Source organism: Melozone crissalis, unplaced genomic scaffold (genome assembly GCF_028551555.1).
Source record: "Melozone crissalis strain CALT ecotype California unplaced genomic scaffold, PUWL_Pcris_2 ptg000013l_1, whole genome shotgun sequence".
Lineage (NCBI taxonomy): Eukaryota > Metazoa > Chordata > Aves > Passeriformes > Passerellidae > Melozone > Melozone crissalis.
This window is the reverse complement of record NW_026535791.1, coordinates 49,404,486-49,430,935: the sequence shown is the minus strand read 5'-3', so window position 1 is coordinate 49,430,935 and position 26,450 is coordinate 49,404,486. Positions and strand designations below refer to the sequence as shown.

The 26,450-nt window shown below is 37.4% G+C and overlaps 1 protein-coding gene across 5 annotated transcripts in view; it reads left to right on the top strand.

The window, feature by feature from the left end:
- The window catches only part of TFDP1 (transcription factor Dp-1), a 37,618-nt gene that overhangs the window by 8,428 nt on the left and 2,740 nt on the right, over positions 1 to 26,450 (top strand). For 4 of the 5 annotated variants that reach the window (XM_054271849.1, XM_054271848.1, XM_054271846.1 and 1 more), the window contains exons 3-11: positions 5,484 to 5,550; positions 15,720 to 15,826; positions 18,758 to 18,879; positions 20,280 to 20,445; positions 20,639 to 20,785; positions 22,815 to 22,883; positions 24,166 to 24,317; positions 24,876 to 25,042; positions 25,611 to 25,692. In XM_054271849.1, coding sequence (XP_054127824.1) covers positions 5,484 to 5,550; positions 15,720 to 15,826; positions 18,758 to 18,879; positions 20,280 to 20,445; positions 20,639 to 20,785; positions 22,815 to 22,883; positions 24,166 to 24,317; positions 24,876 to 25,042; positions 25,611 to 25,692 — 1,079 coding nt within the window. The remainder of the gene's footprint in view (positions 1 to 5,483; positions 5,551 to 15,719; positions 15,827 to 18,757; positions 18,880 to 20,279; positions 20,446 to 20,638; positions 20,786 to 22,814; positions 22,884 to 24,165; positions 24,318 to 24,875; positions 25,043 to 25,610; positions 25,693 to 26,450) is intronic. The other variant, XM_054271850.1, reaches the window with a different exon arrangement.

The following is a 26,450-nucleotide window of genomic DNA, read 5'->3' as shown; positions in this document are numbered from 1 at the left end:
TGCATAATATTTCATTCCCAGAGCACGTTTGCTCTGGTCCCTGCATGAGATGAGAAACCAATGGGGAAAGTAGTTCATTATCATCTTCTTATAAATGACATTTGCATATGGATAGGGATGAAAGAAGAATAAAGGTTGTTTAAGCAGTCTTAAAATAAGGTTGTTTATTTCTGATTATGAGCTTTATTCCAGTTCCACTTTGTAACTTTGCTTATTTTCTGTTGCTTCATGATATTGAAATAAGGCAAACAAAAAAAGGAACCCTGCATTGTCAGTAAAGTAGCCCATGGTAAAATGGCATGACATGGAGCCTTTGGACATGCTGCCTTTAAAATGATTGGGGATCATCATGGATGGAGTTAGTTACAGTTTTGCACAAGATGGGTGGTTGTTTGCATTGGCTTTGCAAATGCCTGTAGACAGCAGAGGCATCATCCTGGTCGTGGGATTGTGGAGCTGTTATGGTTGGAAAAGACCTCCGAGATCAAGAAGTCCAGCCATCAACCCAACAGCACCAAATGCCCTGACAGGCTCTGGGTGGAAATGCTTTTCTTTCACAATTCCTCCATTTTCTGATTCTGCTGTCTCTACTTCTTTCCTAATTTATTTTGAACTTCTCTGTCCGAGTTCCAGCTTATTTCCCCTTTCAGCTGTAGTTTAGGTTGTGTTCATTTTCCCACTTCCCATGTTCTTCCCTGCCTCTCACAGGATTTGATCTCATTGTTCCATTAAAGCTCTCTTAGGTTCTCATCAGTTGTTTTGCCTGTACTTTTTCAGTGACTCACAGTTTCTCTACCTCAACTCCTAATTCTGCCATCTTCCATCTGATTTTCTAGCTCATTTTCTGTGTCTTTCCAGCCAGTCCCAAAATTGTCTCATTTTCAGACTGTCCCATTCTTACTCCCATTCTTTAACCATTTGTGTATCTTTGGCACCTGTATCTCTTTGTCAGTCCCAGTCCTGTGCCTCCGTGCTCTATGGGTTTGATCTGCTGTTAACAACTGAAAATTTCTGTTCTGAGAATCAGCCTTATAGCACATACCTTTGTTTTCATGTATCTCTGCCCTTTTTGCTCTTCCTTCAGCCCTTTTTCAGGTAGTGTTCTTAAAATGGGCTCATTACTTAGGAGCAAGGTAGAAGGGGTATTTCTGTGGCACAAAAGCACCCTTCTCTCCCCCACACTTATTTGAAGTAGTGTGGGGCAGTGTGCCTCTCAGGTTAAATCTGATACACATAGCACATGTACTCGTTCAGTCTTGTTTTTGTCAGATAAACTTCTTGCTTTTATAGGTTCTTTGTCCTTTTGTCCAAATTCACCTTGCATATTTTCCTGTTTAGTTTAAAGGTTCAGTGAATAATTTGATGCCAGTTTTTATTAACAAATTGAATTGCAAGGCTGGAAAACTGTGGAAGAAATTATATTTTTGTTGTAAGGATGTTGATTTTCTAGTGCTTAACTTCAGAGACTGCAAATAGTAGCTTGTTAGTAAGATACTAAATTATTCTCTTGTAATCTTTAGGGATTTTTTAATGACTGAAAATCTCTGCATCTTCAGAAAATTTTGTTTCAGTTTAACTTCAGTCCCTACAAAAAGATACTTCCCAGTTTACTGGTTTGCAGGCTGAGGGCACTTGTAGTGCTTTTCAGTTTTCACTTGTAAACAAAACAGAAATAGACTTCCCAGTCCTTAGGACTGCAGATGATCTCATAGCAGGCTAAAGCTAACTTTAGGTGATTTTTTTATATGTTTAGCCCTTCAGTTAATTTCTTTTCCTGGGAGCTCTGAACAATGAGCTGAGAGCAAACCTTGGTGATGGTTGGGATCTCCACTCCACCACGGCTTCTGCAGTTCGAATTACCAGATCTACTGATTTGTGCAGTGGGCTTCACCCTCCTGTCTGGTGCTCTGTGGGAAGATCCTAAGTTATTACAGCTTAGATGCTGTGTTGGATGTCAAGAGCTATTTTTTTAAATCATTGTTGGTTTTGTTGCAGTGTGTGAAGGATGAAGGCTGTATCTGTATCTGTTGCCTGTTTAGGGTTTCAGGGGTTTCTTTTTGTAGCTGTAGAGAAGTAGACATAGCCAACATGTGTCTTCAAAGAGGAAAACTTTGCTGCATTGTGAAGCTGAATGCATTTAATAAGCCTCCAAAATCAGATGTAAAGAGCATTATTATTTCAAGCAGCCCCAGGATCACCATCAAAGGATGTAACGCATTTTGAGATTGAGGATCATGAGAAGATAAGAAGAAACTGTGGAATACAAAAAGAATACATAGGAAAATAGTAAAAATCCAAATATCTTGTTACAAGTAGCTTGATAAGGCCTAAAAACTAAGTGTATTTTCTCATCAGAAAATAGAATTTCCTTGATGTCTGAACTCTTCCTGACAGAAAGTTACCTTTCCATTGGGGAAAATCCAATACTTTTTCCTGGGTGGGTGTTTTTTGGGGGGGGGAGGGAGGATGTTGGTTTTGGTGCTGTTTTGGGTTTTTCTTTTTTTTTTTTTGGTTCATTGTGAATCTGCAGCTATAATATATGGCATGGGAGCCATAGTCACGTTTTCCTCTATTTTCTTTCTTTTCTGCGCTGTGCTACAGGGGTCCCAGGGGAGTAATCCTGGTGCTTCCTCCAAAATAACCTGGCTTGCAAAACAGGGAGAATGTCCTCAAAATGCATGCAGAGAGATGTTTTGTCTAGTGTTTCCATTTCAGAACAGAGACCCCAGAATTCTGTATGGGAAGGAAGTTTTACCTTTCAGTTTTCTTTGACCAAAACTTGTCCCTTCAACCAGGGGTAAGTTTTGCTCACCTTAGAATTAAAAGTGTATTCAGAAGTGTGAAGAGCATACTAGGGCTGGAATAACAGAATTTTCACTAGAAATGAGTTTTCACTATGAATAATAGCAGCTGGGGGCTCTGTTTTGCTGTGGGGTTCATGGTTTTCTTTCCCAATAGCTTTCTGGGGTCTTTCTGGGTGTATGCTTACAAAGGGGTTGAATATGTGCCATTTTAACTGCTAGAGGTGAACCTTTACTAAGACAGTGGAAGAAAGGTGGTGGAACTGTAACCTCTGTATTGCTCATTAGTATTGCAGTCCCTGAGGAGTTCCTGCTTGTTATCCAGTGATTGCTTTTCTCTAAATTTTCCCAAATTATTTTCTTTTATTGATTAAGTGTGGTGTTTTCCCCTGAATGTTCTCTAGTTTTTCAGTGACTTTTGTACTTTCAGTGTCACAAAAGCATGATATAGGGCATGTATCATTAACCTGAACCTTTGTAATGCTAGATTAAATTACGTTTTTTGGAGTTACATATTGTTTTGGGTAATATTTTTTCACTGTATGTTTTAATTATGAAGAAGACTTGAAGATTATGAGATTATTTGATACTATGATGTTGGTTCATTTACTTCAAATGAATCAAAACGATTCTACTGGAGACATTCTAATTCGAAATAAATAGAAAATGGAAGGAACCAATAAGTAGTTGATTACTGAATTGCCTAATATTTCAATTACTGAAATAGTGATTTGCATTAATACTTGAATTTGCTGTATATCACAGCTTAAATATTTGGTTTTGGAATATCACTGTAACTGACATGCACTTGGTGCAGGTTTGCCTTTGCATATTAAACCAATGAATGGATTTAATAATTGAAAATTATTAAATTCATATGCTTAAAAGAAAGACATTACAGATTAAAATAGCCATTTTCTTGGTGGTTTTCTGATCAAAACCACAATATATTAAATGCTTTTCCAGTCTCATTTATAATGATTATTTTTTCTCATGGAAAAAAGAATTTGCAGGTGTCCTGAGTACAAGCCTCTTTCTGCTGTGGAATACAAACTTAAGTACTGCATTGAAAGAAATATGACAATGAGACTGCACTTCCTGTGTGTTTTAACACTTCTGGTTTGAAATTTAGATAGAATGGGAGCATAAGGTAACATTAGCCAAAAATTTTCCTTCATGTTTTCCCATGGAGTTCCAGTGTTCTGGAATGTCATGCTGCCATATTAGCCCTAATAACATCTCTGTACACAATTTTGGTCTCATATTGATGAGTATACCTTTTACTTTGGAGGTGTCTGATGTAGTCTGTTGCCTTTCTGAATTATGTGGTTGAGTGTGATAAAGAGTGAGGCTTATAAAGAGTTCTGGTGCCTGGGAACAGGGAGGTAAAACCATCCTCTGTTCAAGTGGTTCTTAGAAATCCCTGCTGTGGGCAAGGAGGACAGGCAGTGTTCTGAAGCAACTGAGAAGTTGTGGCAGCCTCTCTAAAATGATGTTATTGTGTTACTTTTTAGGAGGGGGGAATGGAGGACAGAACTGCCTCAGGCTTTTCATTCCATCCGTCCCTTCTACTCTCTGCCCACTTACGGTTTCTCTGTGCGTCCAGGTCCTCATTGCTGCCATGCCATTACAGGCCACTGCTCTTTATGCCTTTATTCCAGCTTGTCTCCTGTGCTCCATCATCTTCTCTCCCCATTCACTGAGGAGAGGAAGTTTCCTGTTTCTTAAAGTTCTGTGTCTTTGGTAGGAAATCCGTGGTCTGAGATACCTGGATAACAGTGGCTCCACAGCATCATCTAGTGGCTTCCTTGTTTTCCCAAACTTGTGGCAGATCTCAAGTCGGGCTCTTCAGGTAGACTTGTTTGTAATGGAGAAGGTTTTGCTGTTTGGCTGACAGCAAAGCCCTTGATCCTTGCTCAGGGATGTCAGGAAGCCTGTGTGTACCTGCAGTGCACAAAATGCAGCTCAGGACTTTTCAGCCTCTGGACTCCATATGCTACACTGTGGTTTAGTACAGGTATTGACTTTCTTGCTGTTGTTTCTAAATGGAAACAGTGTGTCCTGTGTTCATTAAGGTTTTTTTCAGAACTGTTCTGTCTGCAGGTACAAAGAAATTACTGCATCCTGTTCTCTATTCAATTAATAGTATTTTGAAAGTAATCCCTACTGTGGGACTTCTCAAAGGATGGTGATGACTTTGTAAGCCTTATGTCCCCCTATAGCTTTTTTAATTTTAGAGGTTTGTATTCTGGTCTTTAAAAAAATAATAATTGAAAGGCTCAATATATTTCTTATTAATGATATTTTTCCTGATTAGAATGGCCCAGGCACTCTCCACTGCCTGTGCTGTTTTTGCTGTAATGTTTTTACCTTGTGTATTAGGTGAGTAGTATCTACAGAGAGAAAGGAGTAGTTGCAGTTGTCTGTTAAAACAGTGCATACACACTGTAAGAGCTCAGGACACAAATAGCAAAGTTGGTGAACACTTATTTTCTGCTTGTTCTAAAGAGTGTGGCATTTATAAAATCAAGACCCTAAAATTTGACAAGTACTATACTCCAAACATAGTGAAGGTTTGTGACAAAATGAGAGTGGTAGAGGCCACTGGTAAGATACCTTTCATCTTTACCAATAAAAGGCTATCTATGTTTGTAAAATTAATAAAAGTTGTTTCTTTAACAGGCTGGACTAATTGAAGCCAATGGAGAGCTTAAGGTGTTTATAGACCAAAACCTAAGTCCTGGAAAAGGTAAGAACACAATTCTTAGTAAGATTCTCCATTTCTTGATTTTTAGTTGTCATGCATTTTACTGGATTTAAACTGCTTTCTTAGCATAGTTTTTGTAAAATTTTTCTAAAGTTACATGATCAGTAAGCAAACTGTAGATTTGCTGTGGTTTATAATTGTCTTAAAACTACAGGTGCATTTCAGTGGTGGTTTGTCCTACATGTGATCTCCTTAGTGTAGCTTGTGTTGGAGTATAAAGACCAGGATGTTCTGAAGCATCTTTGGGGCACTGTGTGTTAGCAAATGAAAAAAAAAATGCAGGGGGGTAGAAGTTTAAAATGGGTTATGACAGTTTTTATGATAGTGCATCCACTCTCCTGCAAGCTTATCTCAAAATATATTGTGAACAGAACTGTTTTGGTCTTGCAGATAATGCCTGTGCATGTATGATAATGTAATGCCATTAAGCAATTGAATAAAACACAAGATATAAATTTGAACTTGAATTTGATATGTGAGCTAAAGAACTGAGAGTACCTAAGCTTAGGAGGTGCACTGTCCCAGTTAACGTGGCTGGGGGGAAAAGCAGAAGGGACACTGAGTTCCAGGCCCCTGCTGTGACACAGCTGTGTCATGTAACCCCTCCTGTAAACTGATCATGCTGCCTTTGAAGACTGCATTTCATGTATTCTTACAGGAGGGCTGCTGCCAAAGTGAGACTGTAGAATTCTTATCTAATTCCAGTAAAGTATATTCTTGTCAGTTTATGCATTCTGCTGGTGACAGTTGTTTATCAGGTTAATGATTTTCTTCAGCATGTTTGCCTACTCTTCATAAATAACAACTGAGTATCTTAACAGTCTTTACTAGTTTGGCAGCCATCTAGCCACTGTTTCCCAGATTGCTCATCAGATGTGCTCTTTGTGCCCTCTGTTTTCCTTATTGTATCCTTTGGGCCTGTTTGATTGTTTTCATCAACTTTCTTGAATACAAGTGACTAAAACAGTATGTGTGACTCTCAAGTGAAGTATCAGTCATTTTTGTATGGAGAGATCAGTAATTTTTCTGTGCAGCATCATGTTTGGTTCATAGGCACCTCACAATATATTTTGGTGAAATGGCCATTTTCCTTTGTTGTTGCTTCCAAATAATAACAGTCTGCTTTATTCTTGTGTGTGACAGATGATGTCCTTTGATGGGCTGTATGAAGTAAGGTGAAATTTATATTACCACAGTCATCTGCTTACTGTCTGTAAACATTACTGTTGACTGATCTACTGGCTTTAAGCATTGTTGGAATACTCCAGTACTCCCAGATTAACCTGTAGTCCAATTCAGGTGAACCCCTTTAGTATTACTGCTCTAGTATTTTGTATACAATTCCAGGAAACCATTTAGCTTCTGTCACCACCACTAGGTACAGCAGGTATTTTATTGGCATCGCCCTAGGCTCTGTCTTGGACATTTCCCTGTCTAAAATATACATTGCTTTGCAGAAGGGGGATATCCCACTAATTTGTCCTGTTCTGCATTTGGTGGAGGGGGCACTAAGAGTCGAGTAAAGACAGGTATTGACTGGCAGAGGTGTATTTCTGTAAACACAGTCACACCCGCATGAGCTAGACAAGTGTGCAAGTAGGTACCTGATCCTTAGCAGCTGTCCTGTATGGCCTAACCCTGTGGGCAGTAACAGTGATTTTTTGCAGGGCACATACTTTAGGAGGGTACATTTTACACCCACAGAGGTGTCTACACCCTGTTGCAATCAGTGGAGATCTAGTCATAACAGTGCAGTCTAGACAGCAAGAGCTGGAAATATGACTCTTCCATTATTATATAGATCTTCAAGTAGAACTGCTCAAATTGGAGGGCATTTTATTGCTTATAGAATTTTGTAAATAAATTCATGTTATTAAATAGTTTATTATAGCCCTGCACTTCATCCAGTTTGAGAGTCATGCTCTCTACTCTCAATGTATAACACAGCAAACTGAACTGTCCTCAGCCCATTTCTGCAGCTCATTGCTTTTAGGGGAGTTCTGTGAAGTTAATAGACAGTTACTAATTCTTAATATTGAGAAGAAACAGCTATTTCTCTTAGCTTCATCAGTTTGTGTGTCTTGTCTCTAGCTTGTCTGTGTTTCATGTGCAGGCTCTGTAGTTTTAATTCGAGCTTAAACTTGCAATTATTTGTCACTAAAGTACTCAGATATGTATCAGGATTTATTCACTAAAGTAATGCTTTTTTCCTTTGCCACCTTTTTATAATTTTTAGGGGGTTTTGTGCAGTCTTTAAATGTTGATGTTGACAGCTACACACAAAAGTACATCGCTCTCTCTAAAAGTAGCTGTCTGCACTGCATGCCATTATATCAACAAAGTGCTGTCCTCTGCTATTTCTTAAAATCTGTGCAAAATTTCTCTTAATTTCATGATGGACAGGATTCAGTCTAGAACAAGCATAAAGTAAGCTTTCCATAGGGTAGCAGAAGTGTATCTGGTATACTTCTTAGGGGGAGTTGAAGGTGGTTAGGGAAAAAATCTTTACGTTCTTATCCTGGTGGTCAACATTAAAAGGTGTTTTTGATATTTTTGTTTATTTGTTTGGGTTTTTGTTTAGTTTTTTTCTTCATCTTCCCCTTTGGAATTGTATTTCTTTTAAGGAAAGAAATTTTGTATTTTTCTTTATATTTCTTTTCTGGAAGTTGCAAGTCAATCACAAGAAGAGATTGAGAGTACATTGCATGATTGATATTGGTTGTGGGGTTGAATCTCCCTACTGTGTCAGATGAAGGGTTTGTTTAGCCCAATCTGCTGCCCGTGACAACAGTAATGGGGCAGGCTCTTGAGGGAGAATGCAGGAGCCTGGCTACTTTTTGATGTTCATGCTTCTTATTGCTCCTACAGCTCTCAAACTCATTGGATTAGTAATACCAGAGGGTGCATTCCATCATAGTTTTGGAAAAGTCCAACTTTGAAACTCAGTGGATTGAGAAGAAAATACAACAAGCCATCTTTTACTTGCTTCAGTTCCTACTTGTTGCCAGCCAGATGTGAAAGGAGGAGGAGTTCAGCTGTCAGAGGAATAAAGGTTTTAGGGGGATGGTAGAGGACAAAAAATTATTTGTGTGCTGGGTCATAAGGACATGCTTGCAAAAACAGGGTTAAAGAGAAAGAGCAGAATATTGTTGGTGAAACAGTTCTATAGCATTGTGGTCAGCAGTCTATAAGGTACGTGACTAAGTGGTGACTATAAGGTATATGACTCAAGTAGGAGAGATAAGCAAAGATTGGCTCTTCTGGTCAAAACCAGTTATGATGCAAAAGTTCTCACAGCCTGAGCAGATTTGTTGCAATGCTTTCAAAATGGGCTGTGAATGAGCTTCTGTGAATTTTTAATCTGTACTGGCAGAAATATGGTAACTGGATAAGCTCTCTTCAGACTTGAGTTTTGGTGGTAGGGTTATGTTGCTGGTGTTTCTTAGATGAGTAATAAAGAGGGAACATCACCATCTTGCTGAACAGTTTTGCTGAACAACCTCTTGCTCAAAAAGTCCTAAAGATTTGGAATCAGATAGAGAGGGTATGTTACAGAATAATCTCTGCATGCAAGTCTTATCCATACACTCATTCCTGACTGTTCATTGATGTCTGCTGACAGAAACAGGGTACCAGTGTAGAAAACCTTTTTGCTTTAGCAAATGGGGACCTGCTTCCAGTATCTCATGGAGAGACTGATCTCAGAAAGACTGCTCTCAGCCATGAACTCCAGATTAGGATTTGTGTTTTAAAGCAGGGACAGACTTTATTTGTTTTAAGAGGAGAAAACAGTGTATAAAAAACCCCAAACAAAAACACAACAAGCCCCAAAACCCCAAACAACAACCCCACGAAGGTTTGTTTATAAGTAATGCATGCAATTTTGAATAAATTAGTCATGCACATAAAATACCTTTCTAGAAAATGCTCTAAAAATGTATTGCTTCAAAACCATCTCTCGTGTGAAGTAAGAGGTATCAGCCTGTTTGTGGTAGAAATGAGATGGCAGCTTGTGTTTCCTCCAGTGCTTGTGCAAACTCCAGAAGAAGTTGTCTGTAAATTTGCCCATGTTTTGTGATACCCCTGTATATTTCTATTACTGGAGTGTAACACTCCATATAGCCCTGAAAAAACAGTATTACTGTGAAAGGTTTGTTTTCCTTGGTAACCAGGAAGGTGGTTTCCAATTGGCTAATTAATTTTGAGAGTTAGCAAATACATATGGTTTGGAAGGATAGAAAGAATTTTTAATAGGGGCTGAACTAGTAAAACTTCCTTATGAGTTTGTGTTTTCTATTGGTTATTTGGCAGTGAATTTTAGACACTGAGAAATTAAAAGTTACTCAGTAAGAAAAGTTGGATCTTCTCTTATGCCAGTAGGTGGCATTATTGGTATGTAACCAGAAAATGTTTGTAAGGTATGTCTCTAGCTCCTTTCACTGCTTACACTTTAAAAAAATGGTTCGCAGTTTATAGCCTAATTATATTTACATTTCAGATTTGAAAGAGTCAAAGTCAAACATGTAACATTTTAAGGTGTGTTTAGACTCTTATTTCAACACTGCCTAACTATAAGATTGTTTTGTTCTTTTTATTTCTATGACAAGAAACTTGCAGAGTAATTTATTGTTGCTTTTACTTGAAAATTCATACTCCTTGATTTTTAACAGTGACTGCAATTGTTCCTTTGGAATAGAACAAGAGATCAATTTCAGAACCCCATGAATTATGCTTCAGCAAACAGATGCTTGAAATTGGTTATAAAATCTATGTTACTGCAGCTGAGGTAAATCCAATTAATACTGTCTAAAGTCAAGCTAAGGAAATAAAACTATTTCTGGAAGTAGAAATGGAATTTTGGAAAGCCTAAAAGTAGACCCCAGTTTATTTCAATACAGACTTGGAAAAACTGGTTTGTAGTAGCTGAATTATTACTAGTCATATGTAAAGATGGTAAGAATCATGTAGGAGTCTGAGTTGTGAGTGAGTACTACACACTGGGAGACATGGATTTCAGTACAAAAGTTAAGAATTGCTGTATAACACAATGGTATGGCTTGTTCAGTAAGTAGAGGTGCTTTTACTTGGCTTGGCACACAACTGGAGACAATAATTTGTGTATTGTCACACAGAGACCCTTAAAAAGAATTCTGTATTTTCTGAAAATTAGCATATAACTAACTAATAAAATAACATGAAATATTTATGGTGTTCCTGACAGAGATGTTAGCAACTGCAGTGTAACAGGAGTGACATGTGGGGAATCAGCTCTCAGGATATTGTCATGTCTGTTGTATGACAGAACTTTGTTAGAGGCTGCATTACAAGGGAACTGAGTTGCTTTTCTGTTGACTGCTCTCTTTTTCTGAAGTAAAGAAAACATAAAGGCAAATTACTTAAGAAAATGGTAGAGTATCTAGAATGAGTGGGATTTCTGCTCCTGTGGCAAGGAGTACTTCAGCCCATCCTCTCTATCCTGAACACCAAATTCAAAGTCACTAATGTTTCAAGAACTGGAGCAGTCAGCTTTTTAGGAGATCCACCTCACTGTCTGCAGAGGGCACTCATTTCTTTGATACTGTGTCTTTTTTCTGTGTCATCTTAAGATTTTTAAAATGTTCTTAATTAACTGCATCACCTGTCCTTTAAACTGTCAAATTCTGCAAAGGATTTCTTCTTTTTGGTAAAACTCTTTGGTTTGTTTTTATATGCCAGGGAAGTCGAGTTAACCAGTAACCAAAGAGAGCACTTCCTTGTTTGTAGACAGATAATAACAGGTTTATTAGAGTGCTGCTTCTTTTCATCTGCAATTTTTTTATGCCATTACTCTGTGATTCCACCTGCATCATTATCTTGTATTTGGAGGTATTCTGGAACATCATACTGGTGAAGTTCTACTTCCCTTTAGGTTTAATGATTGCTTATAAGTTACTAAAAGTAGTTTTCCAAACATTTGTGATACTGAGAATATAAGTAGTAGTAGTAGTTATATCCTTCTGTATACATTGGTTTTTTTCTGCTCTAAATGGCATTTTCCTGTGGTTCTCAAACTCCTCCAGGGGAAAAAAAAGATATGTCAGTACTAGCAGTATTAATAATCTGTTTTGAAAAGGAAGAAGAGTTGATGCCAGTAAAATTGTTCACAAACTTGTGATTTTTATCTTTACATGCTGTTATGTACACTGTATGTTGTCTACAAAAATACAGGATTATAGGGATTGCAGTGATTCCTGAGTAACAGTAATTTAAGAATTAGTAGCAAGATTTGTTTGAGAAACTGAGCTGTCAGTCAGTTGCAAATCTAAGTTGACAAAATTACTTCTGCTTGTATTTAACAAACAAAAACCTCCCACATATTATGAGCCTTTGAAAATGCAGATGAATATGACTAAAATGTTTGCATGTGAGGCAAATGAGAAAATAGAATGCACTTGGACAGAGACATTGAAAATATCCTCTTAAAAGTGTTGTTGTCTGTATAATTGAGCAGTTATACTCGTGATAGCTTTTATAAGTTGACTTTGCTTTGAACAGTGGTGCTTGTGTTACTATTCTTTCACTTACATTTATGTTTCCTTGCCAGTCAGTTTGTGCTGTACAGAAAGATGAACCTTGTAGTTTCTGATTAGAGCCAGGTTGGTTCAGTAGCACAAATTAACTCTGGCACAGCACTACAGGAAATGTTAGTGTAATTAAAAAATTCAAAGAAACATAGTGTGTGCTCTTTCCTTCCCATGGATGTTTTAGTTGCAAGGTAGCTATTTCTGTTCAGAAAATAAAATTATTAGTAACAGGAGGCTGGAAGCCATCTATTAAACCTTACCTTCAAAGCAGGATCAGCTTTGATGCACAGAGCCTTCAGTTCTTGAATTTTGCTGTGTATTACCAAGGAATCTCCTATGCAGCCTGTTGCTGTGCACTGCCTTTGGCAATTTCCCTGGCTGTCACAAGTAACAACTTGTGATTGTTCCCTCTTTTCCTTTTGTTGTGTCCTCTGTCATCTCTGTACTTCCCTTTAACAGTTGAAGGCAGTGATTTCTGTATATAACACCCCTTGCTCCACTTTAACCTCTTCCAGAGGCTGAATGCACCAGGCTCCCTGAGCTGCTCCCTGTGCAGGACATATTCCAGTACCCAAGGCACACTGCTGTCTTCCTGCTGCACTGTCTCCTGTTTGCCAGTGCCTCTCTCGCACCTTGGGCCCCAAAACTGAGCAGAGTCATCCAGGGACAGTGTAAGGAGTGCTGAAAGAAAAGGAATAGTCACTTACTGTTATATACTTCCAAATGCAGCCCAGGATGTGTTTAAGTCTTTGTTAGCATAGGAGAGCACCTCTGGGTCACCCAGAGCTTATGGTCTACCCAGGCCCCTGATGCTTTCCTGAGTATCTGCCCCTAACCACTGACCCCAGCCTCTGCTCTTGTCTCGACTGACGCTGGCACAACATTTTTGTCTCTGTTGATTGCATAAAATTTTTTTAATGAACAACATGATAACATAAAGAATTATTTTATTTTAAAACATACCAGAATAATTAAGTCTCTTGAGTGAATGTGAAGATTAGAGGGTCTTATGGGAGTATTGTTCTTTATGAAGTTGTCCTACTGAAGTAATATTTGGAAGCTGTTGTAGGAAAAAACTCATAATGTGAATGGGTAGCACGCATTATAGAAAATTGTCTGTCTTGTCTATCTGAAAGGAGCTAGCAATGGTGCTTCTATCCTTGTAATATGTGTATAATTGATGTAGTACCAGAAGGAAAGAGAGCAGCATCGCCTGCACTGATTTGGGAATGGCTCAGGTAATGGCAGATGAGTAAGTCAGAGTTCTGTGGCAGCCCAGTTGAGCACCTAACAGAGAAGCAATATATGTGTGGACAGATGTGAGAGTGGCCTTCAACAGGGCTTTTCTAGAGGGAGGGGAAAAGGCAGGGTCTGCAGTTACTTCTTTTCAAAGTCATGCTTTGAAAGAGTCAACAACCATGTGGAAAAGGATTATCTAATCAGAATTATGTCCTTGCATTTCTTAAAAATAATAAAAAAAAATTGATTATCAAGGTCCTTAATCAGCCTGTTAAGCTAAAGTGTGATAGAATGGGATGGTCCTCCCATGGGTTAATAATTGGTGAAAACTGAACTTGGTACAATGGGTATCTCAAGTGAGCTATTAGCACTGAAGAAAGCATTTTCATTAATATAGGTTATATTAATGAAAATGTGGTATGAGTGTTTGGTGGGGAATTTTGAGAATTACTTGGAAAGGAACAGGGAATAAAATAGTAAATGAGCTATAAATAGCATACTGCATTCCTTGGTAGTGGATGGATGCCTGGATCTGCAAAAGAAAGGGCAGGAGAACTAGAAAGCATGGGCAACAATGACCATGAGAAGTAAGGGAGGGTTGATTAAAGCATGGTGCTTATAATGCCAGGGTTGGGGGTTTGATTCCTGTATAGGCCATTCACTGGATTATTGGAATTTATGATCCTTGTGAGTCCCTTCCAACTCAGACTATTCTGTGATTCTGAGATATCAAATAGTTGAGATGTCTTAACCTTGGAAAGCAGTCTTTTATACTGGAAATACAGTCTTCAGATTGCACTGAATTTTTTAAAGCAGTGAGGAGAAGTCAAAAAAAAACCTCCAGGAAGCTGAGAAGAAGCTACACAAGCACTACTAGGCAGGGTAGTTTATATTGATTTATTGTATTCCACAGAGAGGAAGAACAAACAAATTCCAGTCATGATAGTGATGCGTGTACTTGGAGGGACAGGAAGGTATAACAGACTTACATTACAAACTGGGTAGCTGCTGGCTTTCTGAAAGAGCACTGGGAAGCTGGTTAGTAATGGAAGAAGGCCATGCTGCTGCCTCCTGTTTGGGAATAGATTGATCACTGAGAGTAAATTCTTACATGAAGCTATCACTTTGACATGGTGTAGTAATAGCAGCTGGGAAATATCAGCCTTCTGGAAAGCAAGGGCTTAAAGAAGATTTGAATTGTCCTCAGATTTCCTGTAGACTTCCTGAATGTGTAAAGAGGGATGCTTAAGGACCAGTTACAACCCTCCTGATACAACTCTTGTAAAAATGCTCATTTTATATATACATATACATACATATATATATAATATTGCTTCTGTATTGGACAGTCAAAGAAAAGAGAGGAATGAGAGTTGTACCAAGTCCTTCTGACCCCATTGGCATCTTAAAAAGTAATCTCAGAGAAACAGCTGCTAAACCTGACAACCCCTTGACAATTGATTTGGCAAAAAAAAAAGTTTCCAGTATTTTAAGACTGGTTGGTTCATAATTTTCTTACTGTAGTCAATCTTTGTTGCTTTTTTCTTTGCTCTGTTTTGTCGTTGGTTGGGGAGTTTTTTGTTTGTTTTGAATAGGTGGGTTTGGGGTTCTTTCCTCTCAACTATATTGTGGAACATCAGTCTGCTAGCAGATACCTGGGTTATTATTTTTGTAGTTGATTTGTCTTTTACATGGCTTAAGACTTGCTTTACCTACCAGTGCTGATTGTGTATAGGTTATGAACAGGGAGAGAGAACAACCTTTGCTCCAGGGTCAGGCTGCTGAGTTGCATGTATTTTTCTGAAATAATGGATTCTTGGGGTTGTTTGTTCTTTAATTCACTGCCTTCAGCTGTAGGGGGGAGACTTAGATGAAAGTTGGGAATATTCCCTTGGAAAGGCCTGTTCCAGCTAAATTTTATCTTCTGTAGATCAACATGTTTCAGAAGGCTATGCCATATGCTGTGGCATTAGGCATGTTTGTCAGGTGGTACTGAAAATTATTTCAATAGCCACAAAGTGTAAGAGTAGAAAAAGAGAGGATTATGCTTATTGTTTAATGGTGGTTGTCTCTATTACTCTGCTTTAAGAGAAAAATTGGAATACAAGGAATTAAAACATACTCATATTAAAGCAGTGACCTGTAAGGTTTCATAGAAGAAAGTTTGAGAGAACATACTGTGAATTTTAATTTCTTTTTTATGCTTCAAATGTGTAAATGCTACATTTATATTGAGACTACATGTTTCAGGGCTAGTTTCCATTAATATGCATTGGTAGTATAGATGAGACTATTTGCTAAAATACTACAATGTGCTGACCTGAAGCTCTCTGCTTGTATTTGTTTTAGGGGTTGTTTCTCTATTGGCTGTTCATCCTTCTACAGTAAATACAATTGGAAAACAGCTCCTGCCAAAAACATTTGGACAGTCTAATGTCAACATTGCACAACAAGTGGTAAGGACACTTTGTGGGGTTTTTTTGGTTTCTTTGTTTGTGGGATGTGGGGGTTTTTTGGTTGTTGGGGTTTTTTTGTTTGTTTTGGGGTTTTTGTTTATGTATTTTGATTATTTGGTTAGTTATTTGTTTTTATTGCTTATCCTATTGTTACATATTTAGCAAATCTGAAGTAGCCTGGTAGTCTGTATCACTCATGATGGGCAGATAATCTAAGTTTGTTTCTAATTTTAGTAGACTTAGGTTAAAAAAAAATACGTATTGCGTAAAGAAGTTCAAAGGTGACTCACAAATGAATGTGAAGTTACCTCAGTGTTCAGGTGGCTTTACATTTTGTTAGTCTTGCCATTTAAAATCAATGTCTCTTTCAGATTCTGCTCTGAAATCTGGCATAGGGAAATGTAAATGAAGTCCATAAACGTGTTTTTACGGAAATTTGAGCTAGGTGGAATAGAATTGAAAGCATAACTAGATTTTAGTTCTTAATTTAAATATTGTTTTGCTGAAATACTTGTTTTGAACTTCATGTGAGATATATGAAATTAGATGTTCTAAGGAATCTTATAATAATGCAATAGATAATGCATAGGTTATAGTAATTCTTTCAGTAATCAAAATTAGAATTCAGTGATCTGAGTAGAATTAGTCTCAATCTTCTGGAAAGCAACTGTAACATGTCAACATCTGAACTAGAGTGTCTTATATTGTTGCGACATTATATTTGGGGTTCTTCTTCATATGAAAGCAGTGGAGTAGATTTTGAGTGTAGAGTGGATGTTAATCAGACTTCTCTGTCCCACTCTAGAAATGAACCTGTGAATTTGCACACTTCATTTCTTCCTTTCTAGAATTGAATATTTCAGGACTGTTCTGAGTGCAGTAGAGGTTCAGGGTTTGCTGCTGCCAGTTTGTTTTTTCTCCAGCTGTAATTATTTTCCTCCTCAACCCTGCCCCTGTTCTGGTTTGGCTTTCACCTTATGCAGTGTTACAAATTCTAGAGGTACAGTGGTGGGGCTGCTCGTGGAATTAGAAAGGCTGGGAATTGGAGAGTGGGACGTTCTGCAAGCAAGGTGTTAAATCATCTCTTGCAGTCTTCTGGCAATTCATCTAGGAAATAGAAACCAGTTTACAGCTTTCTTCAGTTCTCCATGTAATCTATTTACTTGAATAGCACATGGGTGGTTTTCACTCTTTGGAGACATTTGGTGAGCCAGACCACTTGGTATCAGAACTGATAGTACTTTTTTTCATGGGGATAAAGTGAGCAGGTTCACATGTGTCCTGTGCCAGCATTCCCCACCCTCATGCCATTTCCTACCATCCTAAGTTTTCTTTATGAAAAGCAGTAGAGGAGATTTGGCTTTACATAAGAGACAGAAACATTTCAAGTATGGTACAATGCTCCTGAAAAGGCGTACCTAAGATGTTCTGGCTGTCAGAAGTGGATATGGGACACAGTCTCAAGCTGCATCAGGGAAATATAGGTTGGATATTAGGAAGAAGTTTTTCACAGAAAGAGTGATAAAATGTTGGAATGGCCTGCCTGGGGAGGTGGTGGAGTCACCATCCCTGGATGTGTTCAAAGAAAGACTGGATATGGCAGTTGGTGCCATGGTTTAGTTAAGGTGTTTAGGCCATGGGTTGGACTTGAGGATCTTGAAGGTCTCTTCCAACCTAGTCTTTCTGTCATTCTGTGATATAACAAATTTATACATTAACTGCTCAGAGATGTGGCATAATATAAAGAGAATATTTCGGAAAAAATACAGCTGTTTGTCTTTTGAGATAGCTGAAATCCTACAGTCACTAGACTACCTTAGGCACCATCTATGTAACTTTCACACATGAAATGTTTCATTTTCAGTTTTTGTATTTTACTCTTGTTGAGACTTAACTGTTGAAGATGGCTTGAGGAAGAAAAATTAAGTTTTGCTGCTCAGACAGAATGTATCTGCAGGAAAATATGGCAAGCTTGTGGATGGTTATGGGTTTAGGTTTGGTTGATGTTTTTTTTCATTTACCTGATGTCAGGGATGCAGCCAGCTGTCTCCACTGGGAGGTCAATGTACCCCAAAAAAGTAGGTATATCTTTCTACAAAAGAGGAATCTATAGGATATATTTTTTTCCCCCTAAATCCATATTTTCTAGAAAGTTACATTTTAAACAATTCAGAGATAAAATCATCACCTGCAAAAGTGGGTGTTTTGTTTAGCTAGTTTCAGAGATAGGAGGGCACAGTTCTATGTGCTGATGTATGTTATTATTACTTATGGTCAAATTACCACATCTTCAGGACAATTCACATGGAGGCTGGAAGACTGTGCTTAGCCAAGTGTGTGCTCTCAACATGTTTGCAGTGGAATGGGTTTGCCTAATTTGATGTCTCTCACTGCAGTGATGAAAAAAAGTTCACCCTTATTCTTTCTTGTGTCTAACACAGTAGTTTTGACTTTAGTGATAGAGGCTAACACCAGGAGAGAGGGTTCTTGCAAAAGCTCTGCATTTTCTCTCTGGTTTTACTGATTTTCAGATTTTTTTACATTCATATTTTAACTGTAATTTACTGCAGCATCCTTATACATAATTTGGTAGGGTAGGGGGTTTTTTTTCCCTCCCTTTTCCCCCCATTTTCCTTGGAGGGAGAGAGTGTGCGTGTGTTTTGATCATGTCTAAGTTAGTGCTGAACAGTGTTAAGAAATCCACCAAGCATGAAAACCTGATTGAAGAAGGTTAAAATATAAATGCCCATAACTCTTGGGGTGTGCACTAACTATATTAGCTGTAGTCAGTTTTTTATGTGTGTATAAATTAGATGCATCTAAGAGAAGAATGTAAAGTACTAGTGTTTGGATAATGCATCATTTCAATTGTGTCACTTACAAATGTCTTGGAATTCTTACCATTTTCCACATGATTTTTCTTCACTGTAGGTTATTGGTACACCTCAGAGACCTTCAGCACAGAACACCATCCTGGTAGGAAGTCCACACACACCTAACACACATTTTGCCTCACAGAACCAGACTGGAGATTCTTCACCTTGGTCTGCTGGGTGAGCAAAATAGAAAGGATTAATAAAGTGTTGGAACTTTTGTTTTAAGTGTTGTGATAGTGTATGTATTCCTCAGGCTAGCAGTGTGCAAAGGTCTTTTCCTTTTCATCAAGAGCACTTCACCACTGAAGCCTGCTGTACTAAAATAGGGAGTACTCACACCATGAGTGCCTCTTCATTTCTTGTAAAAGAATGCAGAATATTTTCTGTAAGCTCTGGTAGATATTCTGACATTACTGACTTTTAGAGAATTTAGCTCCTAAAAGGACACAGGAATTTGTCTGACTTGATTCTATGATTTCTCTTATGCTGCTGTATTTTCAGAAAAATATGGTGTATTTCTGATTGAACAAGGATATCCCAGAGTGCCACTTGAAATAAGAATGTAGTCCTTTTTGAGAAAAAGTATTAAATACAATGCATGCATTCTTTTGACGTGTTTTTTCACGCAAGCTTGTTTTTAAGGGCATCTTGTTAAATGTAGTTGCTTTAAGACTAAATTTATTATTGGCCTGTTACACATAAATAGATTTCTGCTTTGGAATTATACAGTGAAATGAGATGTAAGAACTGAGACTTCCCCTTGCTGAAACTAATTTTGTTGATACTTGTATTTTCCCTCTGGTTACAAGGATATTTTTATTTAAAAACTTCACAAAGCAGAAAACTTTGTTATACTGCTTGTATCTTGTAACTTTGAAGTTCTAATAGCAATTTCATATACTGTATAACTTCAAATCTGTGTTCTAGTAATAGTGTAATGTTTAGTGAGTTCAACCAATACCAGACTTTGTCTGTTCAGTCAGTATCAGTATCACATTGCATAGAAAATGCTCAATCTATGTGCTACTTAAAAATAAAAATTTTTTAAAAGGACAAAAAATTCTCTCCTCTGATTCAGTTTTCATGTTCTGGTATTTATCCCCTTATCTCTTCTTGTCTTGAAATTTGGAAGGTTTATTTATTGACTTCTTCAAGTAATATCCCTGTTGTTAATTTACTGTCTGCTACTGGAAAGAATTCTGGCCAGGTTGGAAAGAGCTTTGGGCAGCCTCGCTGAGCTGAAGATACCCTGGCTCAGTGCAAGGGGGTTGGACTAGATGGCCTTTAAAGATTGCTTCCAACCCAAACTATTCTATGATTTTGTGATTCTACTGAAGCTAGAAAAGTTGCCAAAATAATAAATTTATATTGTGTTTCAGCATCAAGATACTATAATTGTTTATAAATATTGTAAAATGTAGGGGGAAAAATGTAGAAGAGAAGGATGGTAAGGGATAAGAAATGGAAGAAAAGGGAAGGCTTGGGTTTTTGACAGCAGTGTGCCTGTATTTGAAAAAGAGACATCAAATATTCCAAAGTTGAAATCTTCTTAAAATATATATTATACGTATATTTAGGAAGCGGAACAAAAAAGGCGAGAAGAATGGCAAGGGTTTACGTCATTTCTCTATGAAGGTTTGTGAGAAGGTACAGAGAAAAGGAACCACCTCATACAATGAGGTGGCAGACGAGTTGGTTGCAGAATTCACTACCACTGATAATCACATTTCACCAAATGAATCAGTAAGTATATGGGAAGTCAATTACATGTGAACTGAATGGGGGAAGAGAAATTTCTCTTGAGATTTTTTCTGTTTTTCCTACTGCTAAATGAAACAGTTCAGATATTAACTGAGTTTACCCATTTGCTGTAATATGTTTATTTTCAAATATTTTTGACACAGGTATATTTTTGATTAATGCACTGTGTCTACAGCAGGCTTATGACCAGAAGAATATTAGACGACGTGTCTATGATGCCTTAAATGTCCTTATGGCCATGAACATTATCTCTAAGGAGAAAAAGGAAATCAAATGGATTGGTCTACCTACTAACTCGGCTCAGGAATGTCAGAATTTGGAGGTATGTGCATGTGGAACTTCACAATGGCTTTGTGTTTGAGTAAATGTTTACAGCTTTAATATGTTCTGATACAATGTGTGCCTATAATCTTCTGAGGTAGCAACATGGTCCTCTTTGGACTCTTTTTACTTTATTTTTAATATACTGAACACACACTCTTCAACTTCCAGATTGTTCAAATGTGTCTGTGTTTAATTCTTCTATGTCAAAAATACAGCTTTTAAAAGTATATGTGAAGTGGTTCTGAGTGGAAGGTAATAAAAAATTAATGTGTATTTCCAACATTGCAACAGTGGTACTCGGGAGTTGGGAAGATTTGTTTTCTCCAGATGCCAGACAGACAGTAGATCTGTGATGATAGATGTTGCATGTAGGTCAGTACATACAGGCAGCATCTCCATGCTGCAGGTCTTACATTTGGTGACAATTCTCTTGAGTGTGTCACACTTTCTTATTGCATGTCATGGGGAGGAAGTGAACTGCTTTATACTGAAAGAGATTCGTGAATTCTGACAGGATTTTTTTACTGGCCTGAGATTTGCAGGATAATAAAGTTACTGAGGTTTCCTGGAGTAAATTCACTTCATCTGAATGGAATGAAACATTGTATTTATTCTTAATAAGTCTAAACTCCTTCAACAGGACAAAAAATGTCAGTGAGAAGGTGCCAAAGTTAGGGGGAAAGTGGAACAAAAGTGTTTGGGTGCCTTATCTACAAAGGAATGGTTCTAATTTTTGTTTGATACAGATAATTGATTTTTCATTTATTTTTTTTTAATTACTTTTGTGGCAGTGAGTTTCAGGTGCATGAGAAGCTTCTTATGACATATCTTTTGTTTGGTTTTGAACATCTTGATATGTTGATATCTGCTGAATATTTTTTTTAATTGGAAGTGATGATGAACTAGTCATTCCTTATTCGCTTTCTCCGTCCTGTTCATTGTTTTATAAGGATCTCTCTCATGTTCTTCCCCATTATTTCATTCTCCTTTCAGTACAGTCCTAATTTATTCATTATTCTCTTGTGTAAAATCTGTTCTGTATCACTGATGATCCTGATTGCTCTTTCATATACTTGTCTTGAAATAGAACTATCAGACCTACAGAATTCAAGATGTAAACATTCTGCTTCATAGAGTAATGTAGTGATAATTCCTGTTTGGTACTCTTTTTCTTGCCTAATAATTCAAGTTTTTGGCTGTCACAGTATAGTGAGCTGATGGATTTTGCAGATACTGCAATTTTAGATCTCTACTGAATGTAATTTTATTTCTAAAGTGTGCATGCATTAGCTTGTTTTCTCACACATACCACACTATATTTACCAGAAATAATTTGAGTGATGTAATCACAAAATGCTGTAAGACACTTGGAGTTTGCTTTATGACAAACTCTTTTTACTATGCCAGGTAACCCAGCATTGCCAGCAGATTCTGTCACCTTGTCACCTTAATCTGATTGTTGTTAGAGTAACAGTCTGTCAGTTTAATCCCCATGGGAATCTCTGGGGAGCTTCATCCACTGAGAAAGCCGTGCATTTCCTAGCTTTTAGTCCCTTAGCTCTTCTGTTATTATTTAGTACATATTAAATACTGTGAGGTCTTAACCTTGGGCTCCATAGCAGCTTCCTGTCTTTAACCATCTTTGATGGATCTTCTCCAATACCTCCAATGTCAATAAACTCTACATAAATAGATCCTTTTTGTCTATCTTTGCCTCTTTGAGAGAATTCCAGTAACCCTTTGAGGCATAACTCAAACATTCTGTTTGCAAAGATGCTTTTATCTTCTTCACAGGTTGTTGTATTTTATTCCCCAGGGCTCTAATTCTGCTTTTTGTTTGTGTCCATAGGTAGTACTGATGTATCTTGATAGTTAAGTCTCTAAATTATGTGTACAACCTTAATGATTGATTGCTATATTTCCTACCTCCAGTGCTCTGGTATTGAAATGATTTTAAAGGGAGAAAATGTTGCATAAAATGCTACTTAAAACCAACAAACTGACCAGTCCTTTTTGTCTGTCTTAAGGTGGAGAAACAGAGAAGAATTGAAAGAATAAAGCAAAAACAGTCTCAGCTACAAGAACTCATTCTACAGGTACAGTCAAGGTACTCTTGTCTATAGGGCAAGGTAACTTATATCTGTATTCCTCTTGTTTTATCCCAGTCTGAGGGATGGGAACTTCTAGGAAGGCTAGAGGTGAATTTCAGGATAAGGTGTATGCAGCTTTATTTAACATTGTAGTTTAGCTGGGACCATGCTTGGCCATTGCTGTTGGGGATGCCATCAACCTTCCATCAGTTATGATGAATTTATTTGGAGTTTCAAGTATGTTTAAACAGGATTTATGTTGATAGAAGTATTTCATACCATACCCTCTGAATTTTCCAGTTTGGTTCAGGAACTGAACTAGATACAGGCATCTAGAATTTTCTTCTGTGTTAGCATCCATAGATAAAATTATGTGACTGTACAAGTTGTCTGTCATGGTGCTCTGCATTGTGCCTTGCTGGAGACTTGCTGCCACTGGTGTGGAAGTGGCTGGACCACTGTGAAACAGTGGCTGAACTCCTTCCCAGATTTCCCTTACTACACCTGGGGAAGCAATAGTGTATTTCCCAAGTCACTGTGCTGCTGGTCCACAGAAATGTATTCCTGGGTAGCTGTGTTGCCTACACAGTGGGAATGAGAATCTCAGAAGTACAGACAGCTGCCTGATTTTTTTCAGTCTCTGTGTTAGCTTTGGATTTTGGTCTTAATTATTGTTTATTTCATTTGATTTTGTGACCAGAAAAATATTTTTCTTTGTTCAGTAGCTTACTGTATGATTTATTACTTGAGTTTCTATGGTTTTTAATTATTCAAATTGCTAGTTTTTAAAATAGGAACATTCCATTGTAAAAAGCAATTTTGGTAAGATGTTAAAGTCACTAATCTTAAATGGGTAATTCAGAAACCTAATGCCAGATATTCAAATCCCAAAAATTAACTTTTTTTGTATATAATTAATTTCAGTATTAACATTTTTTGGAGTGCAGCAGCTAGTAGGGAAGCGTAAATGGAGAGGAGATAGGATGCTATGGGAAAATTTATTTTTCCAGTTATTGTTCTCTCTCCATTCTGCCAGGAATCTGTCCAAGGAGTTGTGCTGGTGTAGTTAGTAGAATATGCTTTTTTTTCCTCAGTAAAGTTTTACTGGGTTGCCTTTTTTAATACTGTGATCTGTGACTCTTGTTGCATCTTAACATGCAGAAATATGGTAAACACTCTGTCCTTTTCTGCATTTACTTCTGCAATCATTGCTGGAATCCTTAGGAGTTTTGTTAACATGATGCTAAAAGCTTCGTTCATGCTTTGATACCACTGTTGCTTTTTCTAGCAAATTGCCTTTAAGAACCTGGTGCAGCGGAACCGTCAGGCAGAGCAGCAGGCAAACCGACCTCCCCCCTCCAATTCTGTCATCCATCTGCCTTTTATCATTGTGAACACCAGCAAGAAGACAGTGATCGACTGCAGTATTTCAAATGACAAGTAAGCCAACAAAGTTTGCCATTTGGCCTTTGGTGGAGCTCTGAGTTGGTATAAATGTTCATGTAGATTTGTTAAAGGTTAAATACAAACTTACTTTACCTGTGCCTTTTGTATATTGAGAGCATGCACTTCAGACAGCTGTTTTATATATTCTTTTAATCAATAGACTAATTGATTCACATCTGATAACTTATTTAAGACTTGCTATCTAGAGATACTAGGCATCTCTCTTGACATTTTATGTCTTACTTAACCAAGCAGTGTTTTCCTTTGTCTTTAACACCATGGAATGCCGCCAGTGGAATTGAAAATGGATTTCACTTTCAGAGCTGCTGTTCTCCAGTTTTGCTTCAAAAAGCTGTATTTTTCATCAGCTAAATAAAAACTGAATGTAAACAGTCACAAGCAAATACATAAATCTTGAAAATTGATTGCTTAATGTGATGTGTCACTAGCACACTTAACACTGTGTGTAAAGCTTTTGAAATGCTGCAATTCCTGAAAATGGAAAGGTAGTTAAAGTTGTTGAAGTTAATTGAGACATTTTTTCCTCTCCAGGTTTGAATATCTATTTAATTTTGACAATACATTTGAAATTCATGATGATATAGAAGTACTAAAACGAATGGGAATGGCTTGTGGGCTAGAATCTGGAAGCTGTTCAGCAGAGGACCTAAAAATTGCAAGGAGTTTGGTTCCTAAAGCTCTGCAACCATATGTGACAGGTTAGTTACACCAAAAAGAGTTGATTTTTTTTCCTCCTTAATATAGGACCCTAAGAAAACACATGAAAATATACCTTAGATTGGATAATTTCCATTGATTTTTGGTAAAGATTTCTGTCAAGTTCTGAAATTTGTCTGCTTTTTAGTGTATCTTAGGGAGCAAATAATATAGTGATTCATAAATAGTGGAGTGTTGCTCTTTGCAAAACATTTTGCATTAAGCCACACAAGTAGATCTTTGCAGTATGTATTTCTTTTAAGAGAACAGTATTTATGCTTGATTCACTTGAAAAGGCAAAAGGTAGTAAAGTGCAAGCATATGATGAATACTGAAATCATCTGTCTTGCTCACTTCAAAACAAATGGGTTTTTGAAATGTATTTTGAAATTTTATTGTTGCTTGCACTAGCTTTTTTAGAATTATGCTGGTTTGGATATAGTACATAAATATGTTTTGTTGTTTGGGCTGCAAGACTCCTTTTCTGGACTTTAAAGGATGAAGCATTTCCACTGAATTAGATGGGTGTGTTTGGAAGGATTCCTGAGAAGCATGTTGTTTGTTTTACAGAAATGGCTCAGGGATCAATCAGCAGTGTATATGTCACATCTTCATCAGGTTCTGCATCAAACGGCACAAGATTTTCAGCCAGGTGAGATGAAATTTTCAATTAGGTTTTTAAAATCTGTGGTCATCAAAGAGATTGGATATTAAATGCTTCATGAAGCAAGTTCTGTTTTGATTAAATAGGCTGTGGGTATGTGTTTTAAATTTATTCTCAGACATCATTTCTGTGGTGGTTCTTAGCAGTGTCATTAAGGAAATCCTTTCCTGTATACTGGAAAGGAGTTAGAGTGGTGTTATTCTTGAATGTGTTGTTTGGGGTTTTTTTCTAGTTTAGAGTTTGTGACAAGAAAACAGATACTTCTCTAAAGATAGAGTATTGGAAAGATTAACCCTTGATCATTAGTGTCTAACTTAAAAAAATATTTTGACCTTTGGGTTTTAAACAGCAATCACAGAAGCTGGTAGCGTGATAAAGCGTAACTAGTATTCAACTTTGTTACTTACTAGTTTCTTATTAGTGTATTAATCAAAAATATGTCCTTCTGTGAGCTCCACAAGGTTGTCAAATGAGTCAAATATTCAGCAGTTGGATTCTGTGATCTCTAAGGTCTTTTCTAACCTAATTGGTTCTGTGATCATTGAAACGCTTGACATTCGTAACAAATGCTTAAATTAAGTTCTGCATGTTTTGTGCAAGGGAACTGAAGCTTGAGTGAGAATTCTGCCAAAATATCTTTAGAGATGCTGAACAGTACCTAAAATCTCTGTTTTGAGTAAGTTTCCTTCTGTGGTAATGAGCATAGGGTAGTGAAAAAGAGCACCATGTGTTTTTAAGACTTTGAA